General features: G+C 47.3%; 1 protein-coding gene across 5 annotated transcripts in view; it reads left to right on the top strand.

Annotated features, from left to right (window-relative positions):
* The window catches only part of LOC134436927 (probable E3 ubiquitin-protein ligase HECTD4), a 145,808-nt gene that overhangs the window by 112,948 nt on the left and 16,064 nt on the right, over positions 1–16,796 (top strand). For 3 of the 5 annotated variants that reach the window (XM_063186274.1, XM_063186271.1, XM_063186275.1), the window contains 16 exons: positions 560–690; positions 1,091–1,296; positions 1,544–1,732; positions 2,086–2,352; positions 2,859–3,410; positions 3,942–4,123; positions 4,373–4,626; positions 4,916–5,200; positions 5,788–5,947; positions 6,157–6,364; positions 6,897–7,123; positions 9,069–9,214; positions 10,551–10,654; positions 11,837–11,960; positions 16,061–16,251; positions 16,455–16,601. In XM_063186274.1, the coding sequence (XP_063042344.1) occupies positions 560–690; positions 1,091–1,296; positions 1,544–1,732; positions 2,086–2,352; positions 2,859–3,410; positions 3,942–4,123; positions 4,373–4,626; positions 4,916–5,200; positions 5,788–5,947; positions 6,157–6,364; positions 6,897–7,123; positions 9,069–9,214; positions 10,551–10,654; positions 11,837–11,960; positions 16,061–16,251; positions 16,455–16,601 (3,373 nt within the window). The remainder of the gene's footprint in view (positions 1–559; positions 691–1,090; positions 1,297–1,543; positions 1,733–2,085; positions 2,353–2,858; positions 3,411–3,941; positions 4,124–4,372; positions 4,627–4,915; positions 5,201–5,787; positions 5,948–6,156; positions 6,365–6,896; positions 7,124–9,068; positions 9,215–10,550; positions 10,655–11,836; positions 11,961–16,060; positions 16,252–16,454; positions 16,602–16,796) is intronic. The other 2 variants (XM_063186276.1, XM_063186272.1) reach the window with 1 other exon arrangement.

Below are 16,796 nucleotides of genomic sequence, written 5' to 3'. Positions count from 1 at the left end.
GGGTGCGCGGCCTGCCATAAGGGGGTGCGCGAGCTAAATAGAGAAATGGTGGATATGTGAGTTTTTATTGGAAAAGAGGTCTCCCCAAAACAACTGTGCATAATGTGCTGTGAATGCACAGTGAATCATACTTGCATGGCCATCAGCACATCAAAATATTGGCTTAGGGGGTGCGCGAACCACACTGAAATGTACAAGGGGGTGCGCAGGGGAAAAAGTTTGGGAACCGCTGGGTTAACCCATTGATGCCTGATGTTGCGTTGCGCAACATTGGCCCTGGCGCCTGGAGCTGCATTACGCAACATTCAGGCTCATGAGATTTGAGACAACTTCATTAAAAATCTCTCCTTGTTTGAGATGAATGGACACAATCTAATGAAAGATGAGGGTCTTAGCGTTTAAATGCAACTTAGTGCATATTTTTATGTGCTTCAGAAGCTGTATAGGCTGAGGGCAGCTTTTCCTCAAAATAGCTCAGGCATTCAGCACCCTCTTTTGCAAGTGCCTTAGGCGTCAATGGGTTGAAGGGAATGTTTCTTTTCTTTCCTCTGTTCCGCAGAACGCTCCTGATCAGTTCACCTCTGAGGAGTTCCCTGTGACCGAGTCCAAGGTCAGCATGGACGTCAACTTCCCCGGAGCTGCTTTTGTGGTCGTCTCCTGCAAGGAGAGCCAACAGGGATGCCGCAAAGAGTGAGGAGCTTTCATTTCTCTCACCCACGCATGCGCACACATGTGCACACACAACACACTCGCACTCAGTCACCTTCGGCAGACTATAGACATGGTACAAATGGAGGCAAAATAAAAGTTGAATGTTTGAGTTGATTGAATTAAAGATAGTTAGAAGATACAATCTATAGCCCCCTTTTCACCTACTGTAGTTTTTCCGACCTTTAATGAACCATTTCTATATATTTTTCCTATATTTCTATATTCGCCTTGTTTTTATACTCCCTCTACAGCACATCGCTGTACAAGGCTCCGTTTTGTGCCGTATGACCAGGAAACAGCTGTGTGAATTCTGGATAACATTATAAAATTGGTGATCTGTCTAAGTTTTTTTTTCTCACTTGTTTATCTCCCTCTCCAGCTCTTCGCTCTACAAGGCCCCGTGGGCGCGGGTGCTGGTGTACGGCCTGGGCCACAAGGTGCGGCGTAACGGCCAGCTGAGTCTGATGGAGGCCGTGTGCTACCCTCTAGACGCCTCGCCCTCCAACACGGGGCTCACGCCACCACCCACCACACACCAGTACCCCTCCATAGTCATACCCACCGACAAGGTTCACATCAAACTGGGTGAGTGCACCACGAGCAGTCGCGCACACACACACACACAGACACACCCATAAATACCGATACTCACAGACACACACTTACAAACTTGTCTTTTGAAAGTAATAAGGAGGATGATGACAATATTCCTGAGCCAAACTTTTGTGTCAAAGGATATTGCATTCGTAATAGTCCTACTTCTACTTCATGCAATTCTGCTCGTGATAAATCGGAAATGTTGAAAACGTGTTTTTGTGTTGTTGTCTGTCAGGTGTTTCGCCTCCTCCTGGCACGGTGCTGGTACTGCACTCGCTGCCTCTGGAGTTTCCGCTGGCCATGGCCTTCGCGGAGCAGCTGCTGACGTGGACGCTAGGCGAGGGGGGCGGAGAGCATGGCAGCTCAGACGACGAGGCCGACACCGTGCCCTCAGCCGTGCTGCTGCAGGTGGTCGAGCTGCTCGGTGAGTTGAAGGACAGATTAAGACTCTATGGGGCCCTGGAACAGACAACAAGAAAGCCAACCCTCCTTCATGGGTGTTGCTAGTTTGCAAAAAGATTCAGGGTTTTAGGCCAAATGTTGGAGACCCGATGTTCAAGGGTATGTTCCCTGAGAAGAATTAGAAATACTGTTGTTAAAATGTGATTTTAAGGCAATATGAGAAAGGAAATATAGAGGCTGTGGCTCTGAGGCCCCTTGGTACGGGCCCAGTAAGCCTGTGCAATAATCGACCATTGGGTGAGTCACACAAACCGCTTTGTGAAGTGAAGTCCCCATTGGTTATGCATGGACTATTAATAATCCTGTCCTCATCAGGCGGCCTCCTGTGGACCACGGACCTGGCTCCCTGCATCAAGGAGCTGCTGTTCCACCTGCTGGCGGAGCTGTTCCGCAAGATCCACCAGCTGGAGCAGCGTCGCAGCCTGGGCAGCCCCAACCCGCCGGCGGCCCTGCTCTCCAGCTCCATCGCCCTGCTCCTCAACCCCTGCCTGGCCGTGCTCATGGCCCTGCAGAGCGAGCTGCGCAAGCTGTACGACCGCGAGACGCAGGGCTGGCTGCAGACCGTCGGAGGCGCCAGCGGAGGTAATTCTCTTATTATTATTTTTATTATTTATGTCATGTATAGTATAGTATAGTATAAGGTCTGCGACCGAGAGATACAGGGGTGGCTGCAATCTGATGTTTAGCCGAGACCCAGCGGCCCAGAGGAGGTGCTTTACTTATTATTATGTCGTAGTAGTAATATGCAGTGTCTAGTCGAGACCCAGGGCTAGCTGCGGACCATCGGAGGGGCCAGTGGAGGTGATATACAGTATATTGGCTGCAGCAGCAGCAAAATAAATATATCGATTCATTCCTTCTCCCTCCTATACTGTAGGTGGCGCTAGTGGCAATGTGAGTAGCAGTTTGTCCAGGGTTCAGGCTGCGGTGGCGGTGGCAGCTAGCCTTGTGACCCATCCTACGTACTTCTGCCAAAAGATTGAAATGAGATGGTAGTATTATGGGATGGTCAGGACCAGGCTAGGTGGCAGCAGCAGCGGTGAAATAAAGAAATAAATAAGTTGCTTCCTTCTTTCTCCATCCTCTAGGGGGAGGTGTTGGGAGTGGCGGTTCGTCCGGGGCTCAGGCTGCGGCAGCAGCAGCAGCAGCTGCGGCGGTGGCCCTGGCCTCGGAGCAGAGCCGCTTCTCCACGTACTTCCACGCGCTCATGGAGGTCTGCCTGGCCGTGGCCGAGGTCACCCTGCCGCTCAGCGTGGGCGGCTCGGGTTCCGGCTCCGTGGGGGTCGGAGGCGGCGGTCCGGGAGGTCCCGCCCTCACGTCCTCCAGCGCCCCCAACCTCAGCGACTCTTCCTCCTCCTCGTCATCCTCGCCGGGCCAGACGCCACACAGCCCCAGCCTGCTGTCCAAGCGCAAGAAGGTGAAGCTGAAGCGGGAACGCGGCGCGGTGGCTACAATGGCAGCGGCAGCGTCGGGAAAACGCGGCTCCGGCGGCGCGGCACACCTCTCCGAGAGCGACAGTGCCTTGCTCAACATGGCGGGCGGCAAACCCGAAGACATGCTGTGGTTCCACCGCGGGCTCACGCTACTCATCATCCTGCGGCACCTGGCCAGCAAGGACCCCCAGGGGCTGAGCGTCACAGGTGAAGGACCTATTTACAACTAATTCCATGTCAATTTCACACGATTCCCTAGAATCTCCCGGCATGATGGATTTTTCACCAACAGAAAAGTTGAGTTCTAGTATATGCATCACAACACCACCCTTACAAAAATACAGATCTCATCCGTCATCAGGGGGGAAAGTTTGTTTTTACCTCTTACCAGTCTTTAGATGACGTCTTTAGCCGGGTCGGTAGTCTGGTAGTAGCCAGGATGGTGCAATCACCCCTCATTCCACTATGGATTCAGGTTTTTTTGTTTGTTTTCAACGGACTCAATAAGATGCATATTCAGTGCACTACATTAATTACCAATTGCTCATTTATTTCTGGGCATTAGCTGTGGTTGTACCACCTGACGTCAAACGCCAATGACCCAACCATGACTTAACATTTTTGACGTTCCCAGGGGACGTGGTGGCGGATGTGTGCCACTCCCAGGTCCTGGTGCAGTACATCAGGCAGTCTCCTAACTCCTCTCCTCTGCTCTCCTCTCCTCTTTTGACTCCCCAGGGGACGCGGTAGCAGATGCGTGCCAGGCCCTGGTGGGGCCCACGGCCCACAGTCGTCTGCTGGTCATCTCGGGCGTGCCCACTCACCTGGAGGAGTCCGCCGTGCGCTCGGCCATCAGGAGGGCCTGCAACGCTCACGGGGGGCTGTTCAAGGACGAGATCTTCATCCCCCTGCAGGACGAGGTTAGCCTGGTTAGCTTTGCATAATCAGTCCGAAATGAAAGACAGCATGGAAGCTTGGCCCAAAGCGCTAGCCTGAGATTGGGAGGGGAAAGGTGACGCATGTTACATGGCAAATGGAAGCTTGCGTTTTTTTAATACAACTGACACGATCGGCTAAAGGCTATGTATACACCAAATTGTGCATTCGTTTTGAATTTATCCTCACTGGATGATGGTAAAAAATGTTGCCTTTGTCCTTGTCACTCCCAGGACCCCAAGAAGCCCATCAAGGGCTGCGTGCCCACGCCACAGGACGGGAGGCCCCCGGCGGAACGCCTCACCCCCGCTGCAGGCCCCCAGGGAGGCATGGTCCATGTGGGTCCCGTGATGGGTGTGGGGGGCCTTGTAGTAGTCAGTGGTCTTGGGCCCCGGGCTGAGAGCCCCGACAGCTCCAGCAGTGCCACCCCCGCACGCAGCGTCACCGCCTCCAACTCCGCCTCCACCAGCCAGACCTCCGTCTGCAGGTCTCTGTCTTAGTCTGCCACCAAATTGTTTACAGATGCTTTTTATCAACTAGGGTTTTTACTTGCTTTGTATGTCTCTGCCTCTTTTCTTATTGTGTTTTATCTGTGCGCTTTTATTGCTTTTGTTCTTTACTACCTTAACTATTCATTGTTTCTTCCTTTATTATTATTAATAAATTCATTTTTACGGGTATTTATTTCCAAGGATTATCTTTTTATTTGTGAAGCACATCGAGTTGCCTTGCCTGAAAAGGGCTATATAAATAACTTGCCTTTCCTTGCCTTGCAGCTCCTCCCAGGGTGGAGGAGGAGGAGGTGGAGGAGGTAGTGGAGGGTCTCGGACCGCCAGCGAGCTCTCTGTAGACCAGGAGCCGTTGCCTGGTTCTCCTGCCGCAGCGGCGGCTGCAACTGGTGCTAATAACCTAGTGCCTCCACCCACCCCGCCGCCCCCTCCACCACCACCAGCACTGGGGCCAGGCGGGGTAGGACACCACCACCACCACCACCCTGTCCCGGGCCAGGAGCCCCCTCACAACGTGTCCAGCCAGGAGAGCCTGGACATCTCGCTGTGCAGGTCATTTACACCTACTAGTACATTACTGTTGAATAACAAGGATCCAACTGTACAAGTGATGAAACACTAGTGAGTGTCTAGGCATTTTTTTATCAACACTATTGGGCAACAACGCTGTAAGATTTTATTCGGACAGTTTATCACGGCAACACTTTTATCAGAAGAACTTGGATCAGCAGAAGACAATGTTATGTTATCAGAAAATTAGGAGCCAAGCATGTCGTTGCCCAGCAACATTTCTCAAAATGTTGCCCTGTGTATCATCACCCACCTGAATAGCACATTGCACCCTGTTTATGAATAACTGCACTTCACCATTGCACTGTATTTGAGATTTGTGTGGGTTTTTGTCCTGTCATGCTGTCTTTTGTCCCAAGCGGTGGGTTTATTGAGTCTGTCTATTTTGTCCTTTTTCATTTCATAACTCTATCTATCTATCTATCTATCTATCTATCTATCTATCTATCTATCTATCTATCTATCTATCTATCTATCTATCTATCTATCTATCTATCTATCTATCTATCTATCTATCTATCTATCTATCTATCTCTCTACCTATCTATTTATATCTATCTATCTATCAGCACGGGGAGTTTGGGGAGCCTAGGGAGTCTCGGGGAGCCCCCGGATAGCGCAGGGTCGGATGCAGCCTCGGGGTCGGACGCCGGCTCCATGTACACAGTGACCTCGCTGGACAACAACGCCAGCCTCAGCCGCCCCATCAAGGGATACGCAGTCATAGAGGTCAGAAGTCACGCAATATGCACACACTTCACATGCATGCTTGCGCACACATAATACACATGAACACGCACATACAAAACACACACACACACACGCTCACATTCACACTCACACACATAAAGGTCAGAGGTTGCACAATAGAAACACACACGTGTGATGTGAAAAAGAATATTGGACGAAATCTAGACTAAGCGAGTCTTGCCCTTCAGGTCAGAGCTCGTGCCAAGGTGGAGAAGATCAGGGCCAGCCTCTTCAACAGCAGCGACCTGATTGGCTTGTCCAGCCTGGAGGGGGAGGAGGAGCTTATGGAGATGACCAATGAGGAGATCCTGACGGCCTCCAGTGTCAACCAGAGCCTGTTCGACACGCAAGGCAGCTCCGCTCTGGAGGACTACTTCCTGGATAAGACCATACGAGGTCAGTGCCTCTCACGTACACTCTAAAACATTGCAAGCCTGTTAAACATAAAACGGTAAGTTGCCCTGCTGCCTTAAGCGTATTTATTAACTCAACTTGAGGCTTTCTCAAGTTGAGTAACCTTACAAAATTAAGGCAGCAGGGCGACTTACTTTTCTACATTAGACTGGCTGCAATGTTTTGCAGTGTAATGTTTTCAGGCCGCCCTGAACGTCTATGTCACCCATTCCCGCACCAATTACATTTGGAACTAAAGTGCTTACCTGCAAACCTCCTGCATTTAATTCATACCGGGCTCTGAACAAATGTGACCATTTGTTACCCGGATGAAGCTGTTGACATCCACGTTGTCATCACGGTTCGCAGAGAAAATAATGAGTCAGCAATGCAACTGCAAATAAGACCATGACCCATACCACATACAAGCTGTTGTCCATGGGCCTGGCTCATATCCCATGTGAATTCTTAAAAAAAAAATGTATTTGCCTTTTTTAATTTATTTAACATTTATTTGATTATCCTCATGGCACAGGTGACAAGCTGGTCCCGGGTGCGCGCGACGTGCTGACGGACATCTATAAGAGCTGCATTCTGTCGGAGCAGATGCTGAGCCTGACCCCGGCCAAGCCCTTCAAGGTCACGGACGTCTACCTCAGCAAGGAGCAGATCAACTCGCAGACGCCCGGCAACCTGCTGCATGTCTTCTTCACGCACGTGCGGCCGCCCAAGAAGGTGCTGGAGGACCAGCTCACGCAGGTAGTCAAGTATAGCACCCAAATACACACTCTATTAATCACACAGGTAGTCAAGTATAGCACCCAAATACACACTCTATGAATCACACAGGTAGTCAAGTGTAGTGCCCAAATATAGTTTTGTTAAATAGCACCCCGATACACATGGTTCTCATCCCGCAGGTAGTGAAGTATAGCGCCCAAATACACACGCTCTTCATCATCGGCCCAAATACACACTTGTCAAGTATAGCGTCCAAATACACACTTTGTTCATCACGCAGGTAGTCAAATATAGTGCTCAAATACACTCCTTGTTCATGACGCAGGTAGTCAAGTATAGCGCCCAAAGACACACTTTCAAGTATAGCGCCCAAACACACAATTGTCAAGTATAGCGCCCAAACACACAATTGTCAAGTATAGCACCCAAACACACACTTGCCGGTTTGAATCCCACCCCTTCCACTTCCTACTGCACTCCATGGTTGATGTGCCCTTGAGCAAGGCACCTAATTCCACATTGCTCCAGGGACTTTAACCAATACCCTGTATCTTAATAGCTGTAAGTCCCTTTGGATAAAGTTGTCAGCTAAGTGTACTGTAATGTAAGTTAGTAGTCTTCACATCAGGGCTCCCACTGGTAATGGAATGTCTGTCATGGATTTTGACTATTTTGCAAGCGCAGTCAGGGAATATCATTGAGATCAGTGTTTTTGTTTTTGTCTGAAATGCTTCCCGCAACATTCTAGAATGCAAACACCTCAAGACACTTGTCTGTTCAGGCAAACATGCCTGTTCAGTGCAGAAGAGAGTTGTGCGGAATGAGTCTCCTAACAATCTCATCGGATCTGCATGTCTGTATGGTGATGATACAGTAGGCAACTTTTTGAGCCACACTTTTACGCAAACATATTGTTATTTGGACAGTTTATCAACAAAATCCTTGCATCAGGTTGCCATGGCGCCGCGTCGTTCGGCTGCCTATCTGGTAACTCCTGCTCCCGTGCAACTCTTTTAACTTATTTTTTATGGAATTTGACCATATTTATTTTGTGATTTTGTTACATTCATGACCGCGTGTATGGAAAGCACTTTTAAGTGCTGTCTACAGCGTCAATGTAAAGGTGCGTCAATGTAAAAGTTTGATTAATTTCACCGTGGTGTCCAGTTCAATTGATAGCGGTGGAATTACTATGGAGACGAAATGCGCATTTCGGCCGGGAGTCGTTGGAGCAAAAAATGGATCCGACGGCACTTCTTTCCCATGTCAGCGGATATTTGCGGGACTTTTGTACATCTTGGTGAACGGCAAGTGCGAGGATGCCGTTTTTGTCACCCTGCGAGCGCAACTCATCCAACCCGGAAGAGCGCTTCCCCCCTCCAAGAGACTGCGGCTGTCTACGGTCGTTACTGTCTGCGTTGATCTACGCCTCCACACAGGATTCCACCTTCTCAGCTATGGACCGGACAATTACCTTACTCTATTTGTCTGTCTGTCTGTTTGTTAGTCTTTCTGCACTATGGAGTTAACCAGAACTGTCATTTCACTGCAAGCTAGCCCACAAGGTTAGGGTTGTATGTGACAAATAAATTACTCTTACTCTTACTCTTATCAGGAGAACTTTGATCAGCAGTAGACTTATTTATTCAATCATTTTATTCAAAAAGTAGGAGTCACTCATACCATTGCCCAGCAACTTTGCTGGTAAAGTCGCCCTATGTATCCATTGCCTGGTCTGCCTTGACTTTGCCATCCCACAGCACTTCAGGGAGTGCACAGAAAAGCAGACACAGTCACTTAGCTTTGTTTTTTCAAGTCAGCCCCCTATCAGTAGTTCTGTCAGGTCTGTTAAAGTCAATAAACGCATACATGCACAACATAAACATAAACATGCACTTGTTCTAAAAAAAAAACACACACACCAGTTCACTGCATCATGTTGAACAATGTTTATTCACGTTTGCAGATTCTGCGGAAGTACGGCACGGCAAAGCCGAACAAGAGCAAGTACAGCAAGGCAGGCAAGGAGCAGCACCAGGGCAAAGTAGTCAGCACCAAGAGAGCCATCACCAAGCCACCCAGCAAGGAGAAGAGTGTACTCAACAGCGTCAGGTAACGTTACACACACACACACACACACACACACACACACACACACACACACACACACACACACACACACACACACATACTGTACATCCATATGCACACATGCTGTATACATACTGTATGCATATATGCAAATCTATACAAACAGGCAGAATGCTATGGTGTGTTTTATGCATGTTATGTACAGTGCTAAACTTGTTTCAGGTGTATAATTGGGAAATGAATGAATGAATGAATGAATGAACAAATGAAAGGATGGGAAATAGAAGGAATAAGCAAGCAGATGAATGAGTGAATACAGTGTCTGAGCATACAGTGTCTGAGCACACCGTATCGGTGAATGTGGTTTTGTTGGAAATTCTTGTAACAGTCAGTCATTACGAATGCAGACTTACATCATCATATAATGAGGCAATTGGCTGGCAGTGACCTCGCTGTCATGACTCCATTAGTGGCATGAAGTGTGCTCCATCTCACGTAGCCCAGGGTTCAATTAGGTGTGTGTGTGTGTTTCGCCCACTTACCTCAGGGTTTAATCGGTTGTGTGTGTGTGTGTGTGTGTGTGTGTGTGTGTGTGTGTGTGTGTGTGTGTGTGTGTGTGTGTGTGTGTGTGTGTGTGTGTGTGTGTGTGTGTGTGTGTGTGTGTGTGTGTGTGTGTGTGTGTGTGTGTGTCGTCATTTGTGATGTGTTTAAAATGGAGGCAGAATTGGTGCTTGAAACACATTACTGCATCCTACACAGCTTAAGTTAATATCCACAAATTATCCACTGTGCCCCCGTGCTGTAATTAAGGTAATGTGTGCGTCTCTGGTCCTCCTTCCTACTGAAATCATAAAGTGCATTCTGCTGAGCCGTGTGTCTGTGCACCTTTCCCTGTGCTGAAGGATAAATAACACAAGGAGATTTGAGTCCGGAGCCCACAAAATGATCAGAGGCAATTCCCATCCAAACCCTAGAAACTAAAGTCTGGAAATGAGACTATGCTGTCTTCAGGCAAAGGCAGAAAGACTTAAGACTTAAAAAAAACATTCTTTCTTCAGGAAATCCCCTTTGTGAACTCTTTGATTGTTCAACCTAACTTGAACTTGCTCCAAGCCCCCCTTCTGCCTTCAGCATACTTTTTCACAGGCCAATTCTGTTCCACTGCACGGTTCACAGACATGGCATTAATGTGCAATATGTGACCAATAAGCTATCCTTGTGTCCAGGGCCAGATTCAGATGGCATAGGCTACAGGTTGCACCCCCTGTCAATATCCTGTCAAAATTCAGCATTTATTTCAGCTGCAGCCATATCTGCGTTAATCTGGAACCTGCTTGTGTCCTTGTGTCCTCAACAGGACGGCGCTGAGTGAGAAGAAGCCGGTGCTTAAGCCAAAGTCTCCAGAGAAGGCTCGGCCAGACGAGAAGGACCTGGAGAAATCCCCCGCCAAGAAGCTAGAAGGTAACCTCAGCTGCATCCCGTACACTCTGCTCCCATGTTTTATTCAAATAAAAATGTATGTAACATGGAGCAGAGTGTGCATCTTCATTTTCTGCGATACACTAATTCTAATCCAGCATTTCCCCATATAATAGTTAAGGCAGCCACCTTGTCAACAGGCACATACCACCTTGACTAGCTCTACAGAAAAGACAAACATATTGTGAAAGATGAAAGATATATTGTGAATGTAATTTCCAAAGCTTAACAATGAATCGCAAAAGGTACTTATTTTTGTGGAGTTCAATGGCATGTTTCACACATGTTTCAATGGCATGTGGCATAACATTCCCTTTCTAATAATGTCTAAATGTCTGATAACTTGTATGAAATATGTATACCTGGGCTTTTGTCATATACAACAGTGGTTACCAAATCTTTTCTGCCCGGACCCCCATTTTTACTGAGGCATAGTCTGGGTTTCAGTTTTGGGTATCACTGAATGCTGTTTATGGGTGACGCAATCTTTCATGCTTCATTTAGTGCACATCTTCCAGTCTTTGCCTCCATGTGTTTCTGTTCTTTTTATGACATTATGATTCAGAGAGCATGTGTAATGAAGTGTCATTTAGCCCTTGGTCCAGATCAGAATTATTTTTACATTGTTTGCAAACATTGCTCATGTGTTTATTTGTAAATATGTTGTTTTGGGTCTGTTGGTAAATATTTTGACACGTTTTTTTTGCTTCAGGTCCCCTGTTGCGTAACCCGAGACCCAAGACTTTTCCCTAGATACTTGAGCCCTTGTTTTCATGCAGTCAAATATGCGCGTGTGTGTGTGTTTGTGTCACGTGCTGGCGGGTTGTGTGTTTTCTTTGCCCTCCCTTTCATGTTTACATCTCTCTCTCTCTCTCTCTCTCTCTCTCTCTCTCTCTCTCTCTCTCTCTCTCTCTCTCTCTCTCTCTCTCTCTCTCTCAAACATTTTGTTTGTGGTAACCTCCGACTGACCGTTATCCCATTTTTTGTTAAATGTATGGAAACATCAATGCACCAAAACATTGTTTATTCCAATAATCTGTTTACTGTCAAAAATTAGTTTATTGTAATTGTGTAATCTGTTAATTGTCAAAAATGAATTCATTGTAATTGTGTAAACACCTCTCCTCCCCTTCTCTCCTCCCCTTCTCTCCTCCTCTCCCTCAGTGCCAGAGGAGAAGTACCTGACTCTGGAGGGTTTCCACAAGTTTGCAGTGGACCGGGCCAAGCAGGACATCCGCAGTGTGTGGCGGGCCGTACTGGCCTGTGGCTACGACCTCCACTTCGAAAGGTCAGACACACCCCCCTGAGCACACACACACACAGACACATGCACACACATGCACATACACAGCCCCCACCATACCCACCCTTCCCCCACCACTCATGATCCCCAACCTGGTGGTCTTGCAACCCCCTCGTACATACTGTAATTGCCTCCACCAAGGAGGTTATGTGATCGCCTGAGTTTTTGTGTGTGTGTTTGTTTTCTGTGCTTGTTAGTTCACTGCTATTCCACTGCCTGCCACAAGGCGCGCACAGTGAGCACTGAGCAGAGGCGTGCCTGCGTCTTTCTCAGCAAGGAACAGGGAGAGACCCTCTCCTTCCAGCTTCAACACCCAGTGCATTTCACCCAAAAAGTTGTTCATCTGCAGGCAGCCTTCATCCGCAGGCAGTAATCAGTCCTGTCAAATGAATTACCACCCCTACAAAAATATTCAATTTGTGATGTGTGGCCTAGGCTATGTTATCATTGCTGTTGCGCGAAGGACAATGACCACCCCCGCAGATCGTTTAGGTTCACAATGCTGTCAAATTAATTACGTTGTCAAAAATATGGAATGTGATCGTGTAAGTTCACAATGTTGTTGTGGACTGTGACTTAGGTTCACAATTCTGTCGAATTAATTAGGCTACCGTTGCCAAAATAATTTATGACTGTAGGCCTAGGCCTACATTCACAATGCTGCTAAAATTCATTACATCCCCTTCGCTACATTTAAAGATAACCCCAAGTTGTTTGCGAAATGGACAGGGATCAGAAAGCCCGACAGCATGCATAATGGCCGAGCACCGGCAAATATTCCACACGGGTGTGCCTGCGCCATTCTAAGCAGAAAGGAACAGCCAGCTCCAACACCAGTGCTATCAACCAAAAATGTTGCGCATCAGCAGGCAGCCTATATCCTAGGCTACACCCTCGTTGAAGTTAATAAACAATCATGTAAAATTAATTACCGCTGCCTAAAATGTGTGAAGTGGTAGTGAATTGTTGCGAGATGGACAAAGACCACCGCAGATCATTTTGGTTGACAATGTCTAATTAATTGGGTGCCATCGCCAAAAATATGGAATTTGTTGCTTTCTAAGTTCACAATGCTGGTCAAACACCCCCTTCACTAAATTTAAAATTAAGCCCAGTTGCGAGATAGACCACAAATTCCGACAGCAATGCCCGTGGACTGATTAACAACGGTGAATAGTGATTTCCCATGAGGAATGCGGGGAAGCAAATGCCGCTTCAACCGACAGCGCCAAGACCAACCAGTGGCCCATGAGAATGATGCATATACCATCGTAGGAAAAAAAGGTATAACACTTCTGTGGTTGTTTCAGTTTTGTTGGTCAAAATCATTACATTCCATTCACTAATTAGGCTACAGTTCTATCAGCGCGTGATCACAAGCTTTCAAAGCCGGTACTGACATGAATGTGTCATTTTGAAAGTCTGACACAGGAATAAAGGCCTAGTCGTTCATATTGGCAAAGTGATTATTTTTGTCCATCATCTAATTATGCCATGCCTTGGCGGAGGTATGTGCTCTCGGAGCACTTTTCTAGTTCGATTTGTAAAGATGGGCTGGAATTGAGAAACGATTAGTTGTGGAAGGGGGGGGAACTCTGTTGAAATGTGCGTGTTTATTCCACATCACTAACTAAGGTCATAACTGATTGACCAGTTGCCACCAAACCCCTCCCTGAACAACTGACAAAGAAAGGACTTTTTTTAATACTTCAGTGCTTATGTCTGGCAAGGGCAGTCTACATCAGTGATTTTCCAAGTCAGGACCAGAGGCCGCGAGGTGATGCTAGGGGGGCTGCGGCAGGTTGGTAGGATTTAAAAACGAAATAGCTCAGTAAATTAAATAGCAAATGTATATACCAAGATAAACCAAAATTAATCTTAATGATATTCCCAGTATAAGAACTGCATCATAGTAATCAATTGCACATAACTGTTATTATCGCTAAGTTATTATTTTATATATCCCAGTGAGGCACTGACTAACAGTCCTAGGCTGTGGTTGTGAAAGGGGAAACACAGAAAAATGTGGCGTCACGACCCATACGACGGTAAGGGGGACTTTGGCCAGAATTTACCAGTATATGGGGGGCCTTGCAATGGTGAAGTTTGAGAACCCCTGGTCTGCATCGTGCCCCCTGCCCTTTGCCCTGGCCCTTCACTTCTTCACCCCTCATACCCTGACCTACCCATCACACACACACACACACACAAACACACTGACCCACATTCCTGACTTGCAGCATGACAGACACGTGACTTGTATGTTTGCGTGTTTGTCTGTTTATCTCTCCCTCTGTTTGTCTCTGTGTGTTGGTATAAAGCAGGGTCTACGCAGATTCTTAAACAATCTTATTTACAATATGTGTTTTTTGAGGTCTTATAAAGCATTATATTTCACCATTTTTTGAAGTTTGGTATTATATTTACATGTTAGGTATTACATTTCATCCAGCTAGCTTACAGTTAATGGGAAAAAATGTATTTTTTCCACGCTAACATTATTTATTAATCCAGCATACATACTGTTTAATTGTCAGATTATTGTTAGTCTTTTAATATACTGTACTATACTGTACTGTGTGTGTATATGTAGTCAATATGCATGTTAGTTTATGTCATCATGTGTGTATGTTCTGTTTTGTGTTGTTGTTTGTGTGTTTGTTGTGTGTTTTTGCTTCTGTGGGCATGTGTACATGCGCGCGTCTGCATGTGTGCGTGTGTGTTTCCTGTGCGTGTGTGTTTCCAGTAAGTGGGAATGTGACACCCTGTTCAGTGAGTGAGGGCGTCAGTGCCACTGGTGACATGTCTGGGGCATGTCTCTGTACACTGGGTACGGAGAGTAAAAATAGACCCAGGACCCCCTGCCCCCCACTAAAAAAGACACACGCACAAACACACGCACGCATACGCACACACATGCGCACACATGCGCGCGCCGGCAAAAGTAGACACTGCTCCGTTTGCCCTGTCATGCTGGCCTTGTTTTACACCCCATATCCGTGTCAGTGGCTTCACTGGTAAGCACTCCAGGTCAAACATACTGTACCTTATGCTGTGGGTGTTAATACGTGATGTGATGTCATTCACACACACACACACACACTAAGGTATGGCCTCCAAGCATAACATCCCCTATGCCCAAGTGACATCCTAAGTATTTTTCTTTCATCTTATTTATCTATCAGTGCCTTCGCTGGTAAACACTCAAGGTCAGATATACACTACACAGGGTCTTGGCCATGCAACCAAACAGCTGAGACGCCGTACTGTTAGGCTGGGCACTTGGTTCAGTTCCAGTGCAAGAATGTTTCCTGATACTCCCCCATCTCTCTCTCCCACTTACATCATGTCACCATCTCACACTGTTCCATCAAATAAAATCCTCTAAAACGGCTTAGTATACAGGTGTTCATGTAGAGCAATTTGCAATTCACTCACTTTCATGAAGTCTTGATGTGCTAGAGATGTTATTACAGCTCCTGGCCTATTGGCTGCAGTGTAAACCAACTAACTTGAATAACGGCCTTAAAGTCCAACAGTAGGTAAAAGGCGGGAGGATTTGCACACTGCTTGCAAAAAGCCGAATTTATTGAGGATGGCAACGTTTCGATCAAAGGCCTTCTTTAGCCATATTGCCTTTTACATCAGAATGTTTTCATGTATTTATCATCTGCTCATTGTTTTCTCTTGGATGTGCACACCCTCACTACACTCCAACACTCCATTATATTACATTACATTACACTTAGCTGACACTTTCACCCAAAGCGACTTACAGTTATTACTGTCTTTTAAAATGACTTGAAAAAAAACTATGGTGTGCATACAAGTTTATTTCATCTTTTTTATTTAGATTTTTTAAATGTATTTTGGGGGGCTTTTCAAGCCTTTACTAGGTTTTATGAGACAGGATAGTGGGGGAGATACAAGAAGCGAGTTGGGAGAGACGGCGAAGGGCTGGCAAAGGACCCAGGCCGGAATCGAACCTGGGTCGGCTACGTTGCAGACGAGTGCCCTACCATTAGCGCCACGGTAGGGCCAGCATATTTCATCATTGATCATTGCCTGATTTGCTGTTCTTCCAGGTGCACGTGTATCGACGCGCGCCATGCCCAGAAGGCGAGCCGCAAGTGGTCCCTGGAGATGGACGTGGCGCTGGTGCAGTACATCAACCGGCTGTGCCGCCATCTTGCCATCACCCCCGCACGACTCCACCCCCACGAGGTCTACCTCGACCAGTCGGACGCAGCCGACCCCCGCGTAGCCTGCCTGCTAGGTTAGATTCAACACGTGTGCACACCATTCCCAACCCGTTACCAACCCCATTCTGCTCCACTCTACTCTACTCCACACACACACACACACAAGCACACACACACACACACGCACACGCACACATGCACACATGCACAACACACACACAAAAACACACACAACACACAAACAGGTCAATATTGTGATAATGTATGTGTTGCGCAGGTGTCCCGGTGGAGAGTCTGCGTCTGCGCTTCGCTCTGCTGCAGTCCCTCAACAACACGCTGGAGAGCTTCTTCCTACCACTGGTGGAGCTCAGGCAGACGCACACCTACCAGAACAGCATCGCAGCCCTGCTCCGAGACGCCAAAGGTGATCAACACACACATGCAAACACACACACACACACACACACACACACATGCACAACACACACACACACACACACACACACACACACACACACACACACCTACCAGAACAGCATCGCAGCCCTGCTCCGAGACGCCAAAGGTGATCAACACACACACGCACACACACACACACACACACACACACACACACACA

The sequence above is a fragment of the Engraulis encrasicolus genome, chromosome 21 (genome assembly GCF_034702125.1).
Source record: "Engraulis encrasicolus isolate BLACKSEA-1 chromosome 21, IST_EnEncr_1.0, whole genome shotgun sequence".
Classification (NCBI taxonomy): domain Eukaryota; kingdom Metazoa; phylum Chordata; class Actinopteri; order Clupeiformes; family Engraulidae; genus Engraulis; species Engraulis encrasicolus.
This window is presented reverse-complemented; position numbering and strand designations above follow the sequence as displayed.